General features: G+C 42.6%; 1 protein-coding gene and 1 long non-coding RNA gene across 3 annotated transcripts in view; one reads left to right on the plus strand and one right to left on the minus strand.

The window, feature by feature from the left end:
- The first annotated feature begins 521 nt into the window (after positions 1 to 521).
- On the plus strand, positions 522 to 5592 carry LOC140647020 (uncharacterized). 2 transcript variants are annotated; one of them, XR_012040634.1, is made up of 4 exons: positions 522 to 624; positions 901 to 1148; positions 3560 to 3630; positions 5240 to 5592. It is a non-coding gene; the product is annotated as an uncharacterized lncRNA (long non-coding RNA). The 2 variants fall into 2 exon arrangements; XR_012040635.1 differs by lacking the exons at positions 522 to 624; positions 901 to 1148 and adding an exon at positions 2922 to 3083.
- Positions 2811 to 20499, minus strand: part of ADTRP (androgen dependent TFPI regulating protein) — a 32292-nt gene continuing 14603 nt past the window's right edge. The window contains exons 4-6 of the mRNA XM_072851387.1: positions 14220 to 14335; positions 9127 to 9278; positions 2811 to 2854 (exon numbers count right to left, since the gene is read on the minus strand). Of these exons, the coding sequence (XP_072707488.1) occupies positions 2811 to 2854; positions 9127 to 9278; positions 14220 to 14335 (312 nt within the window). The remainder of the gene's footprint in view (positions 2855 to 9126; positions 9279 to 14219; positions 14336 to 20499) is intronic.

Raw genomic sequence — 20499 nt, forward strand, 5'->3', positions numbered from 1 at the left:
CAATCCTAAGTTATGTTATTGAGGTCAGATTGTGACCCTGAAACTCTGGCAGAGACCCAAACCAAGAAGTTTGTGTGGGAATTTGGGGAGGCAATAAATTAGCACTTGCCTATGCTTTTTGTGGGAGTAAACTGTTACAAAGGTGTGAGCTAAGATGAAAGCTCCTAATCGTGGTGGATATTGCTTTCCAGCTGTTTCTGCTGGAAATAGCTCTCTGTGTGTATGGGATGGGTCCTTATTTTCTGATGGTGCTCTCTCTCAAATAACGACCAATTTCACTTTTATTTCCCCTGACTGTCCCCATCCCCCTCACTCCCTCCAAAGAAAAATTGCTTAATCTTGTAAAAAGAAAGTCCAGGGGTAGGTTCTCGTTTGGGGTTTTTTGCTCTGGTGAATTGAAACCTTCATTTTCTCCCTACCAAACAAAAGTGGCAGGTCTAAATAGTATTAGGTAATTGTGGTTGTCATACTGCACATTGTACTGCGGAAAAAATTAATTGCTGTTTTTTCGCCCGAGGGTTTAAGCAGCGGTCCCTTGGTCTGACTGGGAGCATGTCATTTTCCTCCCGATGGAGACCGCGTACCGTCGAGCAGCATGAAAGGATTCCTGTACAGCTGCACTGGGTGAGTGGGCGGGCGTCTCATTCAGTAATAACATCTAATTTATACAGCCATGAAAATCGACAGCTATAAATAAACAGTTCTGACTGACGTTGCATACTTACTCAAAATAAAATGAGAGAAACAGACTGGAAAGAGAAATCTAGTGTAAATGTCATAAAGGCCAGATCCTTACTCAGTGTACTCAGCCTTTCTGAAATCACAGGGAAAGCGTGGGTTCGTGATGTATGCACGATGTATACATCGTGGGTTCCACAATGTATGCTTTCCTCCTTACAGGGCTTCGTGTGCATCAGAGAAAGGAGCAAAGCAAACCCAAGATCCCTGCGGCTGTGTTTTGGGGACAGACATTCCTGACCGCTTTCCCAAAGCGCATGACCCGGATCCAGCCTCTCCATGCAGGACGTAGCAGAGCGCAGTGCCTCTTCTGAGCCCTTTTCAAAGAAAGAAACAACCCCCACCATGATTCTCCTCTCCTGCTGGACCCCTGTAGTCCAGCAGGAAAACCACCACGCCAGATCCCAACGGTAAATCTTGGTGTCAGCAGGAGCCAAGCGCGAGATCTGCCGTGCATCTCCTGGCTGGATGTGGAAAAAAGTGCCCCTCCATGTCAAGGCTCAGGCTTTATTTTGAGTTTCTGACATTTAAACTGCTTGTACTGGACTATTAGGAAAAAAAAAAAAAGAAAAACAAACAAACAAACAAAAACCCTCCAAAAACCCCACCCCAACAAACCTGTACAGGGAGTCTCCTAAACTTTCTCCTCTTCCCTCATTCCCTTCATGGGTTTTCTTCTGTCTGCCTCTCTGAAATACTTCCTTTAACCAGCATCTTTCAGCTGAATTCTTTCCATGTTCTCCTTTAGCTTCAACAGAAAATGAGGTGGGGGGGGGGGGGCTGTGTGTGTGTAATTGCTTACATTCCCCTTGCGAAGTTAGCTGGAGCAAGTTATCTGGATAAGCTGGGAATCATCGCACGTGCGCACATCTTTCATTGAGTTAACTTAGTTTACAGTCTAGCCCTAGTATGTTAACTTCCCAGACTAGAATTTTATCAGGTGCTTAACATGTGAGAAGAACAATCTTATGCATACACATTATTTTATTTATTGCTCACAGCTTACAATGTGTTTCGTTTTTACTAAGCTCCAGCAGCATTTGAAAGATGAAAATAACACCCCGGTGAACTGTGTGCACAGTAGCTCTAAGCTAGGGGTTTTGGCAATGAAGATGGAGTTAGACATTTAAGTACTGCAACTAGTTTCAAATCCTCATTTAAATGCAAGGCTAATAACAGAGATCTTTCTTTTTCATGTTGACCATTTAGGAACACTTATGCTACTGTCGGTTTTGCCTGTTTATTGGAGTTTGCAAAGCAGATCTCCAGTGTTTTAGATGTTAACAAGATGTTGAGGCTAATAACAGAAATCAGCTATATTGAGCAAGATTAGTAAACATGTGAATGGAGTGTAATTATATGGCAGGCAGCTTTATGTTAAACAGTGCTTTAAATTAACATGCTTTCTGTCACAGCAATCATACAGTCAGTATAATTAGGTTACTTTTGCTGCAAGATTAACTGAAACCAAGAAAAAGGAAGAAAGTGTTGCATTCAGATTTCCCGTTAAAGTGGAGGGGAGATATTATGCATATTAATATTCCAGAATGTTTCTCATTAGAAGAACTTGGCTTCATGGTGAACTTTCTGAGCAGACATTCCTAATTACAGTCCTTGTTAGCCCAATTTGTTATCTAGCTATCTTGGAAGTCACAGCACTGTAAAAATTACCCCCCCTCCCCTTAATTTTTTCCAGACTTGATGAAGGGTAATCCAAACAAGAGCTGGCTTGCATTCACAGGTCTTTCACAGAGTGGTGCCAAGCTCATGAGGGAGTTCGTTTACCAGTGACGAGTTTTAACCATGGACACATCCTCACATACATTGTGCAAGAGATGAGAAATCTGTGTAAAGAGACGAACGCAATTTTCTTACTCATAGCAGTTGCAGAGTTATCATGTAAGAGGCAAACATTTCATATTTTCCACCAGTTTTCCATATGTCTGATGACATAATGGCTTCACCAGAAGCTGCAATGCATTGGAGAAAGGATTTATCACAGCTGCATTTATTTTCCTCTACTTCATGGCTTCAGCATTCATGGAGAGATTGTTTGGCTTGAAGAGGAGGATTCACTTGCCTTTCCGCCTGTAGTCCAGTATTACTATTGAATCTCCTGTTTGGAGGCAGAAGAAGACAGCTTATTGGAAACAAAGGCACAACAGAGAAGTTCCTCTCACAGATCAAGCACACTGTTGGGAAGAGGATGTGAACCTCGCCCCAGCCTCCCAACATCCCTGGGGAACTGAACCCGTCTGGAGTGGGAGCTATGAGTGCATGGCTTGGACCAGCCGCTAATGCCGAAGTGCTGCAGAAGTCGAATGAGCCTGGGATGTCCCTAGCAAGTAAGGGATTACTCGACTACTGAGGAATGGTTTGAAATCTACCATGGGCCACATCTCTTGGAAAATAATGGTGCTTTGCTAGTGGGGAAAAAGTGTCTGCTGCCAAACAAGCCTAGCTTGGTGCAAGAATATGTGAAAAGCTTTAAAAATAAAGCTCATCTGAAAAGGCAGCAGGTGATTAATCCTGCAGCTAAGATATCTGGAGCATCCTCACATGTCTGGCCAGGATGGCAGAGGACCTACCAAAGACCTGTAGCTTTCTGAAGCACCAGCTAGAGACCAGATGTGCTACCGTGGGGCATCAAATGTGGCAATAACGAAACATTTGGGTACCCTTATTTAAGCACTGTCTCAGCCTCTCTTCTTCACTGTTGATGATCATTTACTCACAGGGAACCTTCTTTTAAAGGTGCTTTCCTTGTCCATAGACTTCAGAGGCTCTGAAACACTAATTGCTGTATTTTCTTTATCTCCAGCCTGCACAGCATTTGGCAATTGACCTGATATGGAACAAAATCCTGGCATTTCTTCTTTCCCAAATGATCCCGTAAGTATTTTGTACTGACCAAATAGACATTTTAAAGATGAGGGAGAAAAAACTCCGCCAAAAAAAAGACTAGCTTGTTAGGCTAGGGGCAGCGTATTAGCAAGCACCTGTTACTGTCTGGCCTCCACGGATGAAGTCGTAAGCCCTGGGTTGCCAGAGCTTCCGATCCGGTCTCCCTCCAGTGGATCATCAGATAAACTTGTCAGCAAGAGTAGGGCATGTGACAGATGGTGCAGGTTTCCTTTAAATAGCTAGCCTCCTCTACCCGAGGGGTAAACTGCAGCTTGGGGGAGTGACAAATATGAAGGATATAAATATGCCATGACAGGTTTGTGGCACAACTAGGATGAATGGATGAGACAAAAGTAAATATTCGTATTTAGTTTGCAAACTCTGGGCTGTAAATCCTCTTAAATTTGAGTTCCATTCGTCACTGGCAATATAGTGAAACTGTAGATATAAACATTATTTGTTCACTGAAAGAAATAGATTGGACTGGACTCTTACTCTTTGTTTTTAAAGGCATGATAGAACAAATGAAGGTATCTTCTGGAAAGGAGGTTCAGTTTAAAAATCCCTCCTGGACACTGTAATAACGAAGGGTGGAACCTGTGACTGGATTGATAACTACCTGCAGAACATGATCATTTTAACATTCATACAAAAACTGCCGTTCATAAGCCTGTACCAGTTCAATGGTAGAATGACTTCGTACCCCACACAGTTGCCCTTTGCATCCCTTTATTTGCCACTCGGGTTTCTGTAATCTCAACAGCTGCTCTGAAGAATGAGAGCATCAAAAATTCAATCGTATTATAGTATTGCTTTGTATTGCACAGATTCATGTGCTGTCACATAGGCTGGGTTTCTCAATAGCTGACTACAGGGTATTAAGGGAGTTTGGTTTCACAAGCACATAAATACAAAAATAAAACCCAGGGAAAACAGTTCTTAAAACATGTTGTATGTTTCTGGAAAATGCATTTAATGCAAAAGTACTCCAAAAAGAAGAGGAAAAATATGTTAAAGAGAAGATTGCCGTCTAACTTTAGCTCAGCCTTAGGTGAATACGTTTCAGCAATGTCTTCGCAAGCTATTCAAGAGCTCGTAGAAGATCTGGAGGAGCACATCCCTCCATGCACTGGGCACGAGGAAGTTACTCCACTCTAAGTTCCCTCCTTTTCCTGAGAGCAGTGGCTCTTATTCTTGTTGTACTGCCTTATCCCTTGCTTTACAGTATCTTTAATTCTGGCTTTGCCCCCGCAGTGTTCCTCGTCCAGCTGCTGGCCAAAGCTTTCCCTCCTGGAAGACAGCGAGCGTCCAGGCATGGGTCTGTTGGAGCTGCTGCCTGCTCCGACAGCCAGCCTCCCTTTCTGCCCCACTTCTCTCGCAAAGGACAGTTCCACCACCTGGGGATGAGCATTTCTCTGGGCTTGGCAGAGGCTGTGCAGCTGTAAAATCTTGCAAGGGGTTTGCCCAGTGTCCCTCAGCAGGCATTTAAATCACTGGTGGAGCGAGTAGCTGTTGCTAGCTATCACTCCTATCCACCTGCATTTCAAAGTATTGAAATGAAGCAGCTGATGAATGTTGGTTTGGGGTTTTTTTTCAGGTGTGTTAGATGGAAGACAAATGAATCTGCTCCATCTTCAAATGCTGGTGCCAGAGAAGAGACCTCACCTGAAATGTTGCTCGTCTGATGGGAGAGCTTTGATCTGAATTTCTCCCAAGGATCTGTTTGTCTCACCAGGAGCAAAACCCGAGGGAAAACGGCTTTGCTTTATTTTTGAGGGTTCTAGTTTGACTGGTCAAAGTAACATCAGATCAGTTGTCTGCGTGATGTTTTCTACCCGTAGGGAACGGGGGAAGCTATCGCACTGTTCATCTTTGGTACTCGGACCCTGCAGCCAAATTCTTGGCTGAGGTAAATTTATGGCAGTAAAAGAATCAGCCCATTGTTTCCAATTATCCTCTTTGGAGTTTCTGTATTGCTCAACATTGTCTAGTACTCTAGAAACTCTGGGATTTAAAACAAAAAAAAGTCATTACTGGTACAATTTTCTGTGCCTCTCAGGCTGTGCAGCTGGGTTGCCTTAGTTACCACCAATCCAACTGTGCAAGGGGAGGGAGAGGCACATGAGAGATAATACATTTTTAAAACCTCCAATACTGTATGAAACAGTTTGCCTATAAATAATAAAACAAATTTAGGGTCTGGCATCTTTTGGTTGTTCTGAAAAGCAAAAACAAGGTTATATTATTCAACAGCCTGGAATTTCCAGCTCTCAGAAATGATACTGCTGCTTTTTGGTCAAGCACAGGACATAGCTTTAAAAATTACTTGCTGGAAGCTGAAAGCTGCCATCCATAGACTTTGGAATAAGTTGGAACTGAATATACCTTTAAGGGCAAAAAAGGATAAATATATATGTAGCTGGTTTTAGGAAAAGTGATAGTGGCCTGAAGGTATAAAGGAACATGGAAGAGAGCCCATATGAAGCATGGGACGCTGCGGGACAAGCTTCATTTGCAGCCTACAGTCTGCTACAGGATGTAAGTCCAGAAGGAAACCAGGCTTGCCACTCATGTGGAGCTATTTGTTAATCACTTCTTGTACCTTTGAATAAACACAGCTTATCTGGGCACAAACTCGGCAAGCTTTCTTCCTTCAAGTGGGAAAGAAAGAAAAAGAAGAAGCTGCCCCAGAGCCTTTCCCTTTGGGGCGAAGCCTGGTCGCAGCAGCCCGGGCAGGGCTCTCCACCTTGGCAGATGCCACCAGCATCAGGTCTAATTGCTTGGTGGCTACAGGTGTTATTGGGGAAGGTGTTTCCAGATGTGCCTATAGGAACCTAGTGGACCATTGCATTGCTCTGTAACTCAGACTGTGCCTTCGGGGGACTGAGCAGGAAGCAAAAGAGAGGGGAGAAGTGCCCTTCCCCGTACCTTTTCTTTTGGGGGAGGGAAGAGGTGGGCAGGGTGGAGGGTACGGAGAGATGAAGAGGTCTGTCCTCTACCACCACAGATTGGTTTGCTTTGTGTGGGGGTTTTTTTCTGCAGGGTTATTTTAACTGCATCATCTCCCTTATTGTGAGGGGAAGGTGAGACAGGAAAGGGTAGGATGAAAAAAAGTACGTGGAGCCGTTTTTGCTGTGAGAACAAAGGTATGTTGGAATTGCGTCTTCATTCAGTTTGCAGCTGTTTTTACTCTGGCAATGCTGAGCCAAAGATTTGTCTCAGTCAGGAACATATTAAGACTCTGGCACACTGTAATTTGGAATAGCTTCCCTCTGGCTGTGTTTCAATGCTTATTGGCACCTTGTTATCAATACCAGCTTAAGGAAGTCCTACCCTTCTCTTGGGTGGACACAGCTGGGAAATGGATCAGGAAGATGATCCGAGTTGAAAACAGCCCCTGCTTGCAAGAAACAGGTGTGTGTGGTGGAGTAGGAAGGAGTGAGGGGCAGTGGGCTGGAGCTTAGTGAGAAGTTATTGCTGCCAAAGGCCCCGTATTACCAAACTGCAGCCTCGGATACCGCAGAGTTGCCAGCTATTGGGGTGCAGCTTGCGGCTTCTTTTATCAGCGTACAGCAAATCTAGGGAATGCTGCCATGCCTGGGGGCGACGAGCTGAGGATGCACGTGAAGTAGCAAGAGTTTGCACAAACACAGGGAACTGTAACTCAGGGGATGTGTCCTGCACGTGGATGAAAACGCCATGTAATTGCTATGGCCATGATTTTGTGGCTCCTTTGGAAAATGTCAAGTATGCATGGAGAGGCAGACCCACCACACACAGGAGGCCTCCATGGACTGCAAGAGCACACCAGATGTCAATGGAGGATATCGTGTATGCTGTGTTCATATATATTCTCTGAGGTTACATTCATGCTGTCACAACTGAGGGTGCTTTTCAGCCTTTCTGTGTGCACAGAAAAGAAAGTTGAGTGCTTGCCCCAGTTTCTTTAGACATCTCTTAAATTAATATCTCTTAAGCGAGTATATTTAGTCAGCTGTTCAAAATGTGTCTGATTTTTGCACTTCATTTGATCTCTGCTTGGCACGACCTTTGGTCCGATCAATTAACACCCTGGAAATCAAATGATTTTAATTCTGATTATCTCCAACTTATGCATCAGGCATACTCTAGGCCTGAAATTACTAATACGTACTCAGTGATGAAAAAATCTGATACCTAGATGTATCAGATATCAGATCTCATATAAAGGCCTATCCTGTCTTGTAGTGATGATGTGGTCTTTGATTTGTAATCGTTACTATTTATGTAATGCCTCTTAAACCAGAGCTAGTGCAGAAAGGCTGCAGATCTGTTTTCATTTACCAGCAATCCTCATCTCGTAACATGTCTCGGCAAGAACAGAATTCGGCCAAAATTTCCAAACGTGGACGTGTAGCGCAAGCATCTTATTTGCAAAGGTATCAAGTGGTGATGTTGGTTATTCAGCACATTTGAAAGTCAATCTGCTGCTTTTAGGTAGCTGAGTACGGATGGTGAGAGACTAGCTACAGACACTCTACTTTGGCTTGACAGGCATGTGAGACTTCACAAAATGGATCAGGCATCAAATGTTCCCTGAGAACAGAGGGAGGTTGTCTTATTTATTTTCAGAGGCGCTTTTGCAGCGTTTTTTCTTTCATCAGAAAGCTAGTTTAAAAAATTGCAAATGTTCACACATTTGTCCTAAATAAAATACACACATTTTCCTGACAGAAACACTTTCATCCTCAAAAACTTAATCTTGAATGAAAAAGGAGAGAGGAAACCAGAAGGGGGAAAATAATAATAATAATAATAATAATAATAATAATAATAATAATAATAATAATAATAATAATAATATCCCATGCCAAACTCCCAAAGCTGCTTCATCAGTTCTTTCTTCCATCTGTTGAATGTGTCCTCCTAAACTACTTTTTTTTTTCCTAACTGCCCATTTGTCTAAGGAAGCTGCCTTTCATTTTCTTTACATCACTACTGATTTTACCACTACCAAAGCAGAAGGGAGATGTTCTCAACAGTTTGTAAAACTTTCTGAAGTGGTGTTTTCCTCATGGAGCTGCTGCAATGCTTTCACGTGGATACACTAATGCCTTCCTATAAATTGTCAGTAAACATTCCCTAGTCTGACAAACACCACATGATGCAGGTGTAAGAGTTTTAGCCAGAGAGATTTGGCTTCTCTGGACCCTTGTTTGAGAAGGAATTCAAAATCCAGTGATCATGCTGGTAAGAGGTGCTTCTTGAGCCGCATTAGAGAAACCTGGCCCAGCCTTTTATCTGGTAGGGCTGGGATTCTTGCTCCGATTTGTTCTCTGTTAGTAACTGGTTAGAACCTGGCAATCTCTATCAGACACCCAAATGCCACCCTCCAGTGTACAAGGGCTCCCTTCCTCTCCCCACCTGCCTAGGCAATCACAGGAATTCATTTTAGATAATTTTTTTTTCATATGGATAGAAGTGAAAAACAAAACTTGGACTGACCCCATATCATTCGGTTGAGGAACTCCCCAAAGTTGTAGAAAGATATGATGATGGCAAGGCTACCGGCGAAAAGGGCTGCTAGCCCGGCCGGGCTGAACAAAGCAAAGAGAGGATATACCCACTCTCCCGTTACAGAATAAATCCACAGGACCCTAGGCAAGGAGAGAAAAGACCTTTGGTTAGGACCATTCAGTTAGAAGAACCACTTCATGATTTCTAACTCCTGAAGGGCCAAGTTATCAAAACAATCTTGATACAGAGAAAATTAGCTCAGCTGTCGATACATCTCCTCGGCATTTGGGCTATTTGCTGTGAAGCACACTTGAGCCGCTGCTAAATTAGATGGGTTTCAGCGCAGGTTGAAATGCACACAGTGTTCTGCTGTCACCCTGGTGGCATTGGCTATTAACAGCAGTAAAATAACAGTAAAATAGCAAAATGCTCAGAAATAGGGATGTGCACTTGGCTATTCTAAGTGAAGCTTATCCAAATAAGCTCTCACATATGTGTTTGCCCTCTAGTTACAACAGCTTTTCAGCCCCTATCCAGATCTCGAGGGTCTGTGGAGACAATGTCTGTTTCTCACTGTCTCTGATAGACCACTGCCACTGTTGACCACTGTTTTGGGGAGTGGAAAGAATTTTTCAGGAGGCAAGAGGGCAAGGGGAATTCTCCAGCACCTTTTCTCTCTGTCTAAGAGGAGAAGGAGAGGAGGAGCAGGTAGGAAGGAAACAGATTTGCTCCTTTGTGCCAGAAGCATTTGCAAAGCACTGCTTGGAAAAGGGAAAGAAGGAAAAGTAAGAGGATGAATATGCCTGCTTTATAGGGCTTCTTTTCCTCTACTTAGGCCCTCTCTTTCTGCCTTTTTCTTCTCTCAAAAAACATCTTGTAGTGGCTGTCAGTTCACTGGTATTATTTTCATTGTTTATGGCTCTTAAGAGTGGCTGGTAGCAAATGCCTGGACTTAAGAATATAAAAATGGTCTTTATCTATTAAATATAGGAAAAAATATGTTTTTATGGATGAAATTATATATATTTGTATTTAATATGTCCAGAACATAAAAAATAGGGCAGGTCTCCAGTGATTGTTATGAGGATGTGCCATTCTAACGATGGGCAGCACTTCCCTAAAAAGAACCTTTGGGTCCAAAGAGTCCTAAAAGGTTTAATTCTTGATTTAAAAAACCCACATCTGAGGAGTATGCCATACTTTCCACCACCAGTGCTAACATGGGAATGCAATCCCACTCTCTCTGATGGCACCCAGCCTGCCACCTTACATTGAGCATCACGCCTCAACGAGGAGTGACAAACAGGCTGCCCCACCAGCCTGAAACTGTGTCATGAAACTGAGGAATGGGAGAGTGCTAAGGAAAAAAAAAGTCTGAAAAGATGATTTCTGCCTTTCTAGTTAGAGAAGGAAGGAGTAGGGCATAAAAGAGGTGGGGTTTTGCCCTGCTTGTAAAGAGAGATTCACTAATCCCCAGCTAAGGGGTAGAGTGGAGAAATGGAGGGGTTTGGTAGCAGAGCTGTCTGGACTGAGCACGGAAGTGTTAAGTGTAGAGACTCATTTTCATGATTTAAAGTTCTTTCATCAAACCAACAAGGCTGTGAAACAGCTAAGTAATTTAAAAAAAAAAGAGAAAAAGCCTGCACAAAAGGCCACAGAGAGGCTGAGCAGAAATACTGAAGACCGGGTGCTAACTGGAGCCCATGCAAATATCAGCATGTGTTCTTCACTGCACAGGGCTACTATTTTCTTAATGCATCTCAAACAGTAAAAGAGAGAGTGACAACCGCCTTTATTTTATGTAACGAGGAACTAGATTATCTTGATGCAATTTGGCCAGCTGGCGTGCCTCTCGAAGCACTCTAACCCATATTTTCAAACCTAAACAAATGACTATGCAGGAGAACTAAAGCACTTTCAGCTTCCTGACTTGGTAGGAGCTGTGTGTTGCCAGGTTTTTTTATCTTGGGGCATACCTCCAGATTCCTGAACTTTTACTCATTTTGATCACAGAATGGTTGACAGGTTTTTGTTTTAGTTTTTGGTTGCCTTTTTTTTCGCTAGGGATTTCATAAAATGCATCCCACAACTTGCAAATACATATTGCTCATTTCTCATGGGTAATCACCTGTTAAATATACATGCAGGATTCAGAGGCTTATTATTCTGAAGACTTCATTTCACCAAATTTTGATTTTTACCAAGATTTTACCCTGGATATCAGTGAGTGAGTCAGAAGCAGACAATGCCCAGAATTATGGGGAGGATAGATTGAGATAACAGCCCTGGTTATAACCAAAGTTGCCAAACTGCTATAGGATAGAGGACAGCATATAGATACCAGGGAGAGGTGATGTGCTGCCATAGCACATCTGGATGCAACTGGGGAATTTCTCCTGTCCTCTCATTACCCGTCCATTAATGTTAATGGGACCACTGCATTCATGCATTCACTGAAGGGGAAAAAAAGTATCTCTAGGGAATTATTAAATGGGAAGATCCAGAAAGGAGAAAAGAACATATTGGCCACACATGAGCCTCTGAGACTTCAGTTAATTCAAAATTAAAAGGTTGTGAACTGAAAATGAGCATGCAGTGAAGGAAAAATATTTTGATTCCTAACAGAGGTGGAATATGGACATATTGCAAGAAAGCCATCAGTCTCCAGATTTAATTTGGTTTGGGTTTTTTTGTATTTTAGTTTTGTATACAGAGTGCAGTCTATAATGATTTATATTCCCTTGCAAATGTAGTTCGAACTTTTCTCTGAAGACACATGCAGAATTGTGAAGATTAAGATTTATTTTGTACTGATCTACTACCACTGAAATGGGAAAGGGCAATCTATTGTTACTTCCTTTTTAAGACTTAAAATGCCAGTTCTAAAATTTATATATTCTTCACTGTTTTCAGTGTGATGACTCCAGGAGTAAGGCATTACTTAACCCAACCAGGAGATGCAAGATCCATCCTTGCAAGAATTAACTAACATGGCTAACAGTTCTCTTAGCCCTGGTGTCCCACAACTGAAAGCCACCTTTCCTTTTTGAACACTATGGGTATTCAAAGCTATAGGGAAGCCCCGCTCAGAGGCAGATACCTGGTGCAAGGCATCACCGGCTGCTCAGTTTCTTTACTGCCTTGCAGGGACCAGTCAGTTCTCAGTCCATCGACACTGGGGAAGGGGAAGCGCAGTGATGACAGTGACAGTTCAAGGAGAGGCTTTTAGGAAGGACTCTGTTGCTTGTGAAACATAAGCTGCCCAAACGGGGCTATTAAATCACCGGGTTGCAGCACCAACAGTAAAATGTGTACACGTGTTAAGATTTCAGTGCACAGGCCAAAAAACTTTTTCTGTTAGTTGAAAGCTGTTGTCTGTGGTTGCAGGGAACCAAGACAAGGAGGCAAAAAGAAACCAGACAGCAGGTTCCTTGCTGCCTCAGGAGGAGAGAAAGCAACAGTACTGAAATCCTAATATCTTTTATGCAGTTATCAGGGCCCTGGGACACAGGGGACAAGCGTTCTAGGGGACCACCTTCCACTTAGGACTTCAGCAGCACCATGCAACATCAATGCAGAGAAGATACTGGGAGGGCTCAGATGTGTTGATGCTTGTGTTGATCCTCATCCTTTGATGAGGATTCAGGTCCTGGCATGAGCCGTGTCTCCTGTGGGGTGAAATTGCTCAGCTGATAAGGGCTTTAGGGGAAGGCATGGCACACATGATTGGAATAGCTGCCTGGAGAGCTCTCTGGTCTCAAAGACAGTAAAAACCAAATGCTGTCAGAAGACAAGCAAAACAAAACTGGCGTTAAGCAACTGGGTGAAGCAGAACATAGAAAAGAAATTTAGGAAGCCGTGGTCGTAATCCTATTAGGCTCTGGATTAGGATAAATGGCTCCTAACTTGGTTACGTAATGTAGCAGTGAAGTCCATTGCTTCCACAGCCACTCTGATGGGTTTCAAGTCATAAGAGCGTTTCATCTGTGCAGTTTATTTTCTATTCCAGATTTCCATTCGGTGGGCTGAAGGTAGCCTCTAACTGAGAGTAAGAACTGGTGGGTAGGAATGGGAAGGATGGGTTCCCTCATAGTCCCAGCGACTTCTTAGAAATCTTTGCATGAGGACAAGTCACCTCCCTGCTGACCAGTTGTTCTGTATCCTCCACCCTAGGGCCCCAGTGTTTCCTGAGCTCTGGAAAGTGATATCGCAGCATACCCTGAAACTATACGGACTCGTTCCCGAGCTGAGTCTCAACATAAGGCATCCTCAGAGTGGTTTGAAGTGTTGGCAGCTGCCCATATTTAGATGGAGCGGGCAGTGCCTCCAGATCCCAGCACTGCAACCAGGATGCAATGAGCAGGAGCAGATGCAAACCCAGCTCCAGGGGTGCTATGACACACACAGAGGAGGTGGGTGGATGGCTATGGGCTGGGCCTGGTTAGATATAGTTTATTGTCTCAAGATCACCCTCCAACAGGTTGGAGATCAACTGTGGCACATTGCTGGAAATGTAGGCGGTGTCCACCAGTGGAGTGGGAGGTGGTAGTGGGGCAGATGCCTCCTTGCTACCCGCCAGTTTGCACCTGGCTCTGAGTATCATTTTCTGTCTCAAGTTTCTAAACCCAGCCATGTGTCCCTGCCAAATACAAACTGAGTTTTACTCCTCTTCTGCTCCTGTGGCCCCTAGACCTTTGAGATTTGGTGTTTTTGCAGTGAGGAAGACAGTGAGCAGAGGTAAATTTGATGGTACTGGTAGAAATAAAAACTCCAGCCCAGCAAACATAACCCAAAGTACCCTGGAGTTTATGGAAATCTAGTTGCTTTTCTATAAGAGGACTTAGAAGAGGAGGAGATACTATGTATGGTCTCAGGACCTGTACTGTGTTTGAAGAAACCTGCTCTGCCTACGTCTGGAAATAGTTTTCATGGGTCTCGGCTGAAGTTTAAATGACTTCTCCACAGAACAGACTGCTGTCTCCCATGCGCCTGGGAGGGAACTTAAATCTCAGTACAGCGTTTGGCCTTGTTTTACAAAGTAGATCACTTGAAGAAAATGTTTTAAAGTACGTAATTCTTACCAACTGATATACAGAAAAGCGACAAATCCTAATAGGATCAATCCCTTCTTCTTTGCTGGGTAACGGTGCGGCGTCACAAGGATTTCCAGGACAGCAAATGGCAATACAGCCGTGTGCTGAGGAGAAAAGAGAGTCCGTCACTGACCGGTCGCAGTGCCTCGCCTTTGGTCGTGGCTGGTCACGAAGCTCAAGAGCCTGCCTGTGAGCAAAGGATTATTTAACAATACTGAATGTAATTGTATACAAATGCGCATACTTCATTTTTTTTATAGTGAAGAAGTACCCCTGCAGTAATGAGCACAGAAATTTTCTTGTTAGTATGCTGTAAAAAGTACTGTAATGAGGTCTGCCTGTAGAATGATCTGCATTACTTTATAATAGGTGAGCTTTCCTTTTACAGTTTATAATGCAATAATTTTTTTGGTAATTCCCATTAGAGTACAACAGATATTGAAGTCTATTGTCATGTGCGCTTGGGGATGTCAAAAGTCTCCTCCTTGAACTCATTAAGCAATTGCTGAATTGCCTTCATGTTCTCTTCAAGTTGTTATTGTATTTTATATATTGTCATTTATTATTTACCCCAGTGCAATTGCAGTGTGTTGTGCTTCTCTTTGTAAACTGAAAAATGTGGTGGTAAACATACAGAGGATTTAAGTTAGCTGTGATTCAAGATGATGAAGGAACTTCAAACAAGCTTAACGAAGAGTTAGTAAAGAGTTAGCTTGCTGGAGAAGCTTTTTTTTCTTCTCTCTTTTTTGGTCAAAGAGTTTGAATTGTATTAAGCAGCTTCAGTTTCAAGGGCTTTTATGATGATAACTGTCTGAGCATGGAGGATTTTCAGCACAGGGCAGACAGCTTGGTGGCACTGACTGTTTTGTGGTGGGGAGCTGCCTCCAAATGGGATGCTCCTCATTGTGGGGAGTATGGGAGCACAGTGGAAGTCCTTCTGGGCTCCGATGTTCAACAGACAATGCGGGGCCTTGGGATGCTAACACCTCAACTTGTTGGCTGATTTGTGGCAACCTCAGAAAACAATTTGTTGGAGTGAAATTTCCCCACTAAAAGTTTTGTAATATTCCCTGTGCAAGCAAACAATAGTTTTAAGTTGCAATACCTGGGACAGAAGGCCTAAACAACACTGGGGAACAACACAGCAAAAACAGTCAATGAGGTGCAATGGTAGGAAACTATAGCAACAACTGTAGCTGACTAGTTGGTTAAATTCCTATTAATTAAGCAAATAGTTTCACAGGTAAATGGGGGAGGAAGGGGGAGAGGGCAGCAGAGAAAGGTAGACAGACTTTTAGACAGAAAAAAACACCAAACTAATGGTTTTTTGTTTTTCCCTAAAGGCACAACCTGCTGGGTGTATGGTATGAAGTTTCCTCTTGTCCCAAGGAAGTGGTTCTAGTACCTTCAATGTATGTATTTGTCAGAAGCTGTGCTGAGTATCTGATATGGTAGTATGGTGTCAAAGTTCTCTTGCTGTATATTTATAGTATAAGTTGCCACAAATACACATGAAATTCTTTAAATGCACACTGAGCTACATACAGCATGCATGAAAACATTCTTTACCTATTTGTTTAAGAGGCAGACATCCATTTTTGTCTGCCACTGCCAAGCGATAGCTCACTGGAAGCTGCATGTCCTCCGCCAGGCCCCCCAGCGCACCCCCAGGAGCTGCTTTTCATACCTGGCTGTCCTACTACCAAAATAACCCTTCCATCTCAGTTACCATTTTTCAAAGAAAAGAGATAGAGAAGATTTATTTGATGTTCCAGTTCCTCTCACTCATTGGCATTGAGATTCTCCTCTGTTCTGTTTCACAAAGATATTCTTCAGCTCTACAACCCGCTTTGTTGATAGCAGAGGTCTCGTTGTACCGGTACAAGTGACTCCTGGATTCATTTAATCACAAAAATGTCTTCGGTGCACACAGTTTTCATCTATAATCCCTGCAACTGTCTATTAGTCAGAAATCTATGTGTTAAGCTGCTTTTAGAATGACTAAAAAAAAATTTATTTTCCATAGGTGGTCAATAGTTTGTCTTTGAATAAAACCAAAATGCCCGTGCAAGACAGCAATGATGGAAAACTTGCACTTTGTCCTCACTTTTAGGCTTTAGCTTTTCGCAGTGGATTTTTCCATTATGTGAAGTGGATGTAAGTCCTGGTTTTCATCTGACATCCAGTGGGCTACAAAATTCCTTTGGGATACATGAAATGTCCTTGCTAGTCTTTTAATTAATTTAAACACTTTTAACAACTACAAGCTGGTTGTTCCGGCTGTATTATTGCTGTCCTAAGAGGGATTTAGTAGGAGTGCTGGTGAAATAATCCTTTGTTGAAGTGAACAGTTTTTAGGTGGGGGTTATTTTATATCCTTATTTCCTTAGTTTGGGGCTTTTTGTTCTCAGAGTGAATATTAAATAAGTACAAGTCAGCAGTATGATGCTGCTTTCATAGAAAAAGTGTGTGGCGTTCTGGGATAGTATTAACAGGAATATTGTGTGTAAGAAAGACCTGGGAAGTAGCTATGCTGCTCCACTTGAATTGATGAGGTTTTAGCTGGCACTGTGTGTCTGATTTAGGGCACCCCACTTTGACAGGTGCAGATAATTTGGAGCATGTCCAGAAAAGGACAGCACGAACAGCAAGAAAGTAAGAACAGGAAAGCAGTCCAAAGACAGGCGTAGTAATCAGGACTGAATGCGTTGTTGCGTCTAGAGAGAAAAGGAAAATGAGAAAGGTTCAAAGGCTTGAGAAGTTGATACTGCGATGACTGCGATAGGCGAGTTCTCCATGTCCATCGTGGGTAGGACCAAGGGTGATCGGCTCAGTTTTTGTCAAGAGAGATGTAGCTTTATACTGGGAAATATGTAGCAAGGGCAAGCAGGGAAACGACCACCTAGGGGAGCTGGGAAAGCCCTTTACGGGAGAAGCTAGACGAGAAGTTGAGTGTGATTCTGCCAAGCACCCTCTGGGCATCTCTGACCCAGCCTCAGTTTTCCTCTGAACCAGCTACTAAGGGCCATGCAGGCTTCAGAGCCGGTGCAGTGTCCAGAAGCAGGGGATGAAAGCACGGAGAAATGAGAGCTCTCCTCTTCTGATGGGAGCAAGCTATCATGACTAAGACCACCAACGTCTCCACTCGCTTAGCCAACTTCTTCTCTTTCTCAGTTCATGCATCTTTGCACTGCCTTACAGTACGTGAATCCCGCAGGAAAGGGGGAAGAGGAGAGAAAAGCAGAGCTTTGCACCTCATTTACAATTTCTCATTTGCCTCGCGGGAGTGAGCGGCACCGCACTGGATGATGGCCAGAGGCACCCGGCAGCAGCACACCACCAACGTACGGACAGCATGATATGGTCACAGGGGGCAACAAGCTGGGGGTGGCAAGGGGTACCCACTGCTCTAACAGGCGCATTGGTGCTGCAGAGGAGTAGCAAACGGGTGGTGGTTGTGAAAGACAGTTGGGAGCTCTTCTTTTTATTCTGTATTGGTTTAAAAAAATGCTGATTTGCTTAACTAGTCATTTTTTGGTGGGCTCCTCCAGTTATGGAGGAGTTAGAGAAAATACTCAAAGGCCCATAAATCAAAAGAAGTTTGAAAGTTACTGGCAAAGCTGGAAAATTTGGCTGCTTTTGGAAATAGCCAAGGATTTAGTGGAAGAGGTAGGTTCAAATTTCTGCTCTGCCTGATTTGCAGGGACTTGAAGCCAAGCTTTCCACTGCCTGGAAGAGTGCTTCCACCTCCAAGAGCAGTGAAAGCGTTCAGGAGTGGAGCTGTCTGCATCTTGTTTGTGAACAGTTTGTTAAAGATCTTGGATCTATCCCAGTTTGGAAAAAGAAAAAAAAAAAAGAAAAAAAAAAAGAAATTTGTGGCATAGGAAAGCTGCTTTCTTCCCAAGTCCATTGATGACACTGGCACATGACTTATTAAAGTGTGTGCTGTGTATTCTGTACAAATAATTGTATCTTTTAAAAAATATTTTGCCATATATTAATCCAATTTTATTTATTATTAGATTATTAGCTTATTCCTAGTTAGAGAGAATCACTGTATATATAAACTAGACATGCTTTTTGTAGGGTCATTTAAACTTGCCATGCAAATGCCTTCTTGAGACAGATTTCTACAACAGTTCTCAGCTACTTCATGCACCCCCAGGATGAAAATTTTTTGGTTTAGCATTTTTCCTTTGTGGTTATAAAGCTTCTTCCCCCCTCCCCCCCTTCCTTCTCATGTACACAGACACCCCAGGCCCAATAAACACATGGGAAAATCTACCCTTGCACTTCTGCTATCCCAGAGTCTACTGGTGACTTCACGTACTTCTGCCGAGCCCAGTTTGTCCATTAAGGGTAAAATGACAGTGGAATTTCTACTGAATAAGCAATCATGTTTATGAGAGCAAACGCATATTTGTACAGCAGACATCAGAGGAACGTGTGGTTGGCTACGGGGTGCAAAGCCTGCCCTTTGCCTACGACATGCTGTTGGCTTTCCAAATGATTTCCCTCTCACAGCTGATAGACGTTGACTTTGGCAGCATCATTAGTGATAGACCATATATCATGGTTAATCATATCTGCTGAAAGGCTTTAAGTAAGTCTTGTATCCTTCTCAATAAAAAAGATGTATTTTCTCATTTGAGTTATTTTTACCATACGTCTCTAGTGCATGGTCATCAAATATACTTTCAACCCTATTTAGCTGCGCTTTATATCCTTAAACTGACATATGTCTGAAGAGTAAAGTATTTGTATGGGGACAAATTAAAATATACAGTTTTGCCTCTTGCTTTAAAGAAAACTTAATAATTAAGCTCAGATTGACACAGATCAAAACATTGGCAAAAATTGCTGGAAACAGTGACTCATTTTTTATTTCAATTAACAGTTTCTCAGTTTCACATATAAACAGTGAAACTGTCAAAAATAATTATCACAGAGGGAGAAAAAACCTATTTCACTCCAATGTAAGGAAAATGGGCTAAAACAATAGCTGTGTGTACTGATCAGACTATCAATGCACCGAACTGAATCAGAGAGCTTTTTTCTTCTCTTGGCAGGAATCCTGTTAGTACTTATTTTTATGTTCTTTGAAATATTAATATATTTACTTGTCTAATAACCTCTGTTTGTTGAGGAAAGCTTTCAGCTTACAAATTTTGTAAGTACAGAAGTATTTTAAACGCCTTTTTTAAAAAAATTATTTGTACAGGGGAAAGATAAAATTTATGGGACTTCCAAAATTATCAGAGACATTTTGTTAACTAATCAGACTCCTATCTGAATTCTGATTCCAAACATTTGATTTTAAATCCTCTGTGGCTCTTTTTGGCACTTATTATGATTTTTAACTTGGGTTTCGTTTCTTTGCTTTTTTCCTGACAAACTCGGGTGAACCTGAACTAGTTATAAAATTGCAAAATTCTTTTTGTTGCTCATAAACTCTGGCATATGAATACAGGGGGAAGAAAGTTTCTTAAACGTATGCTGAACTTCATCTGAAATATTGGCATGTTAACTCATCTCCTGCGGAGAAGAATGAAATTATAACATTCTCCTGCTTCTTTATTTTTTGTTTCCTACCCTATGTTGTATGTTTCTCAGGATACATTTCAGGTTCATGAGTTTAAACTGAGATAAATAGTCCTCTCTGGATATTATTTCCACTGTTTGGTAAGACAATATGGAATTTTTACTTCCCATATTTTGAGTAATTTGTGTATTTATTCAATGTTATATCCTCATTTTGCTGTTGAGAATATAAGTAAAAGCGAGTTTCCTGGGGCTGAGAAGACAGGGTTGGGTAGAGTTTGTGTTCAGCTGCAGGCTCCAGCCTAGGCTGAGTTTTAAGCCCATGAATAATCTCCCCAGAGCTGCTGAGATCACTCATACGCCTAACGCGTGCGTCGCAGTTTGACTCAGTTTGACCCTGTTTGACTCCAGAATGAAGGAAATGATGCCTCGGTTGACCATAGCTGTTTGTTTCTAATTCATCTGCATTTACATACTCTCCGTGTCTGCTTTCCATTAACATGTGAGACTTTAGCGGAGGATTTTTCACAAACGTTACTACTGGCCAAACTAAACTCCACTGGGCACAGTTGGACACCATCAAGTGCTTTTGAAAAACTGCCCGTGTTTCTCCTTTCAGACAAATTCCCTGCAGAGCTTGTGTGCTCACAACCACTCGTGGCCGATACTCATGCTTGTATCTTCTCCGTCGGTATGTTACTGCAAAGAATAAGTAAAAACCCATTTC

This window comes from Ciconia boyciana, chromosome 2, assembly GCF_034638445.1.
Source record: "Ciconia boyciana chromosome 2, ASM3463844v1, whole genome shotgun sequence".
Taxonomy (NCBI): domain Eukaryota; kingdom Metazoa; phylum Chordata; class Aves; order Ciconiiformes; family Ciconiidae; genus Ciconia; species Ciconia boyciana.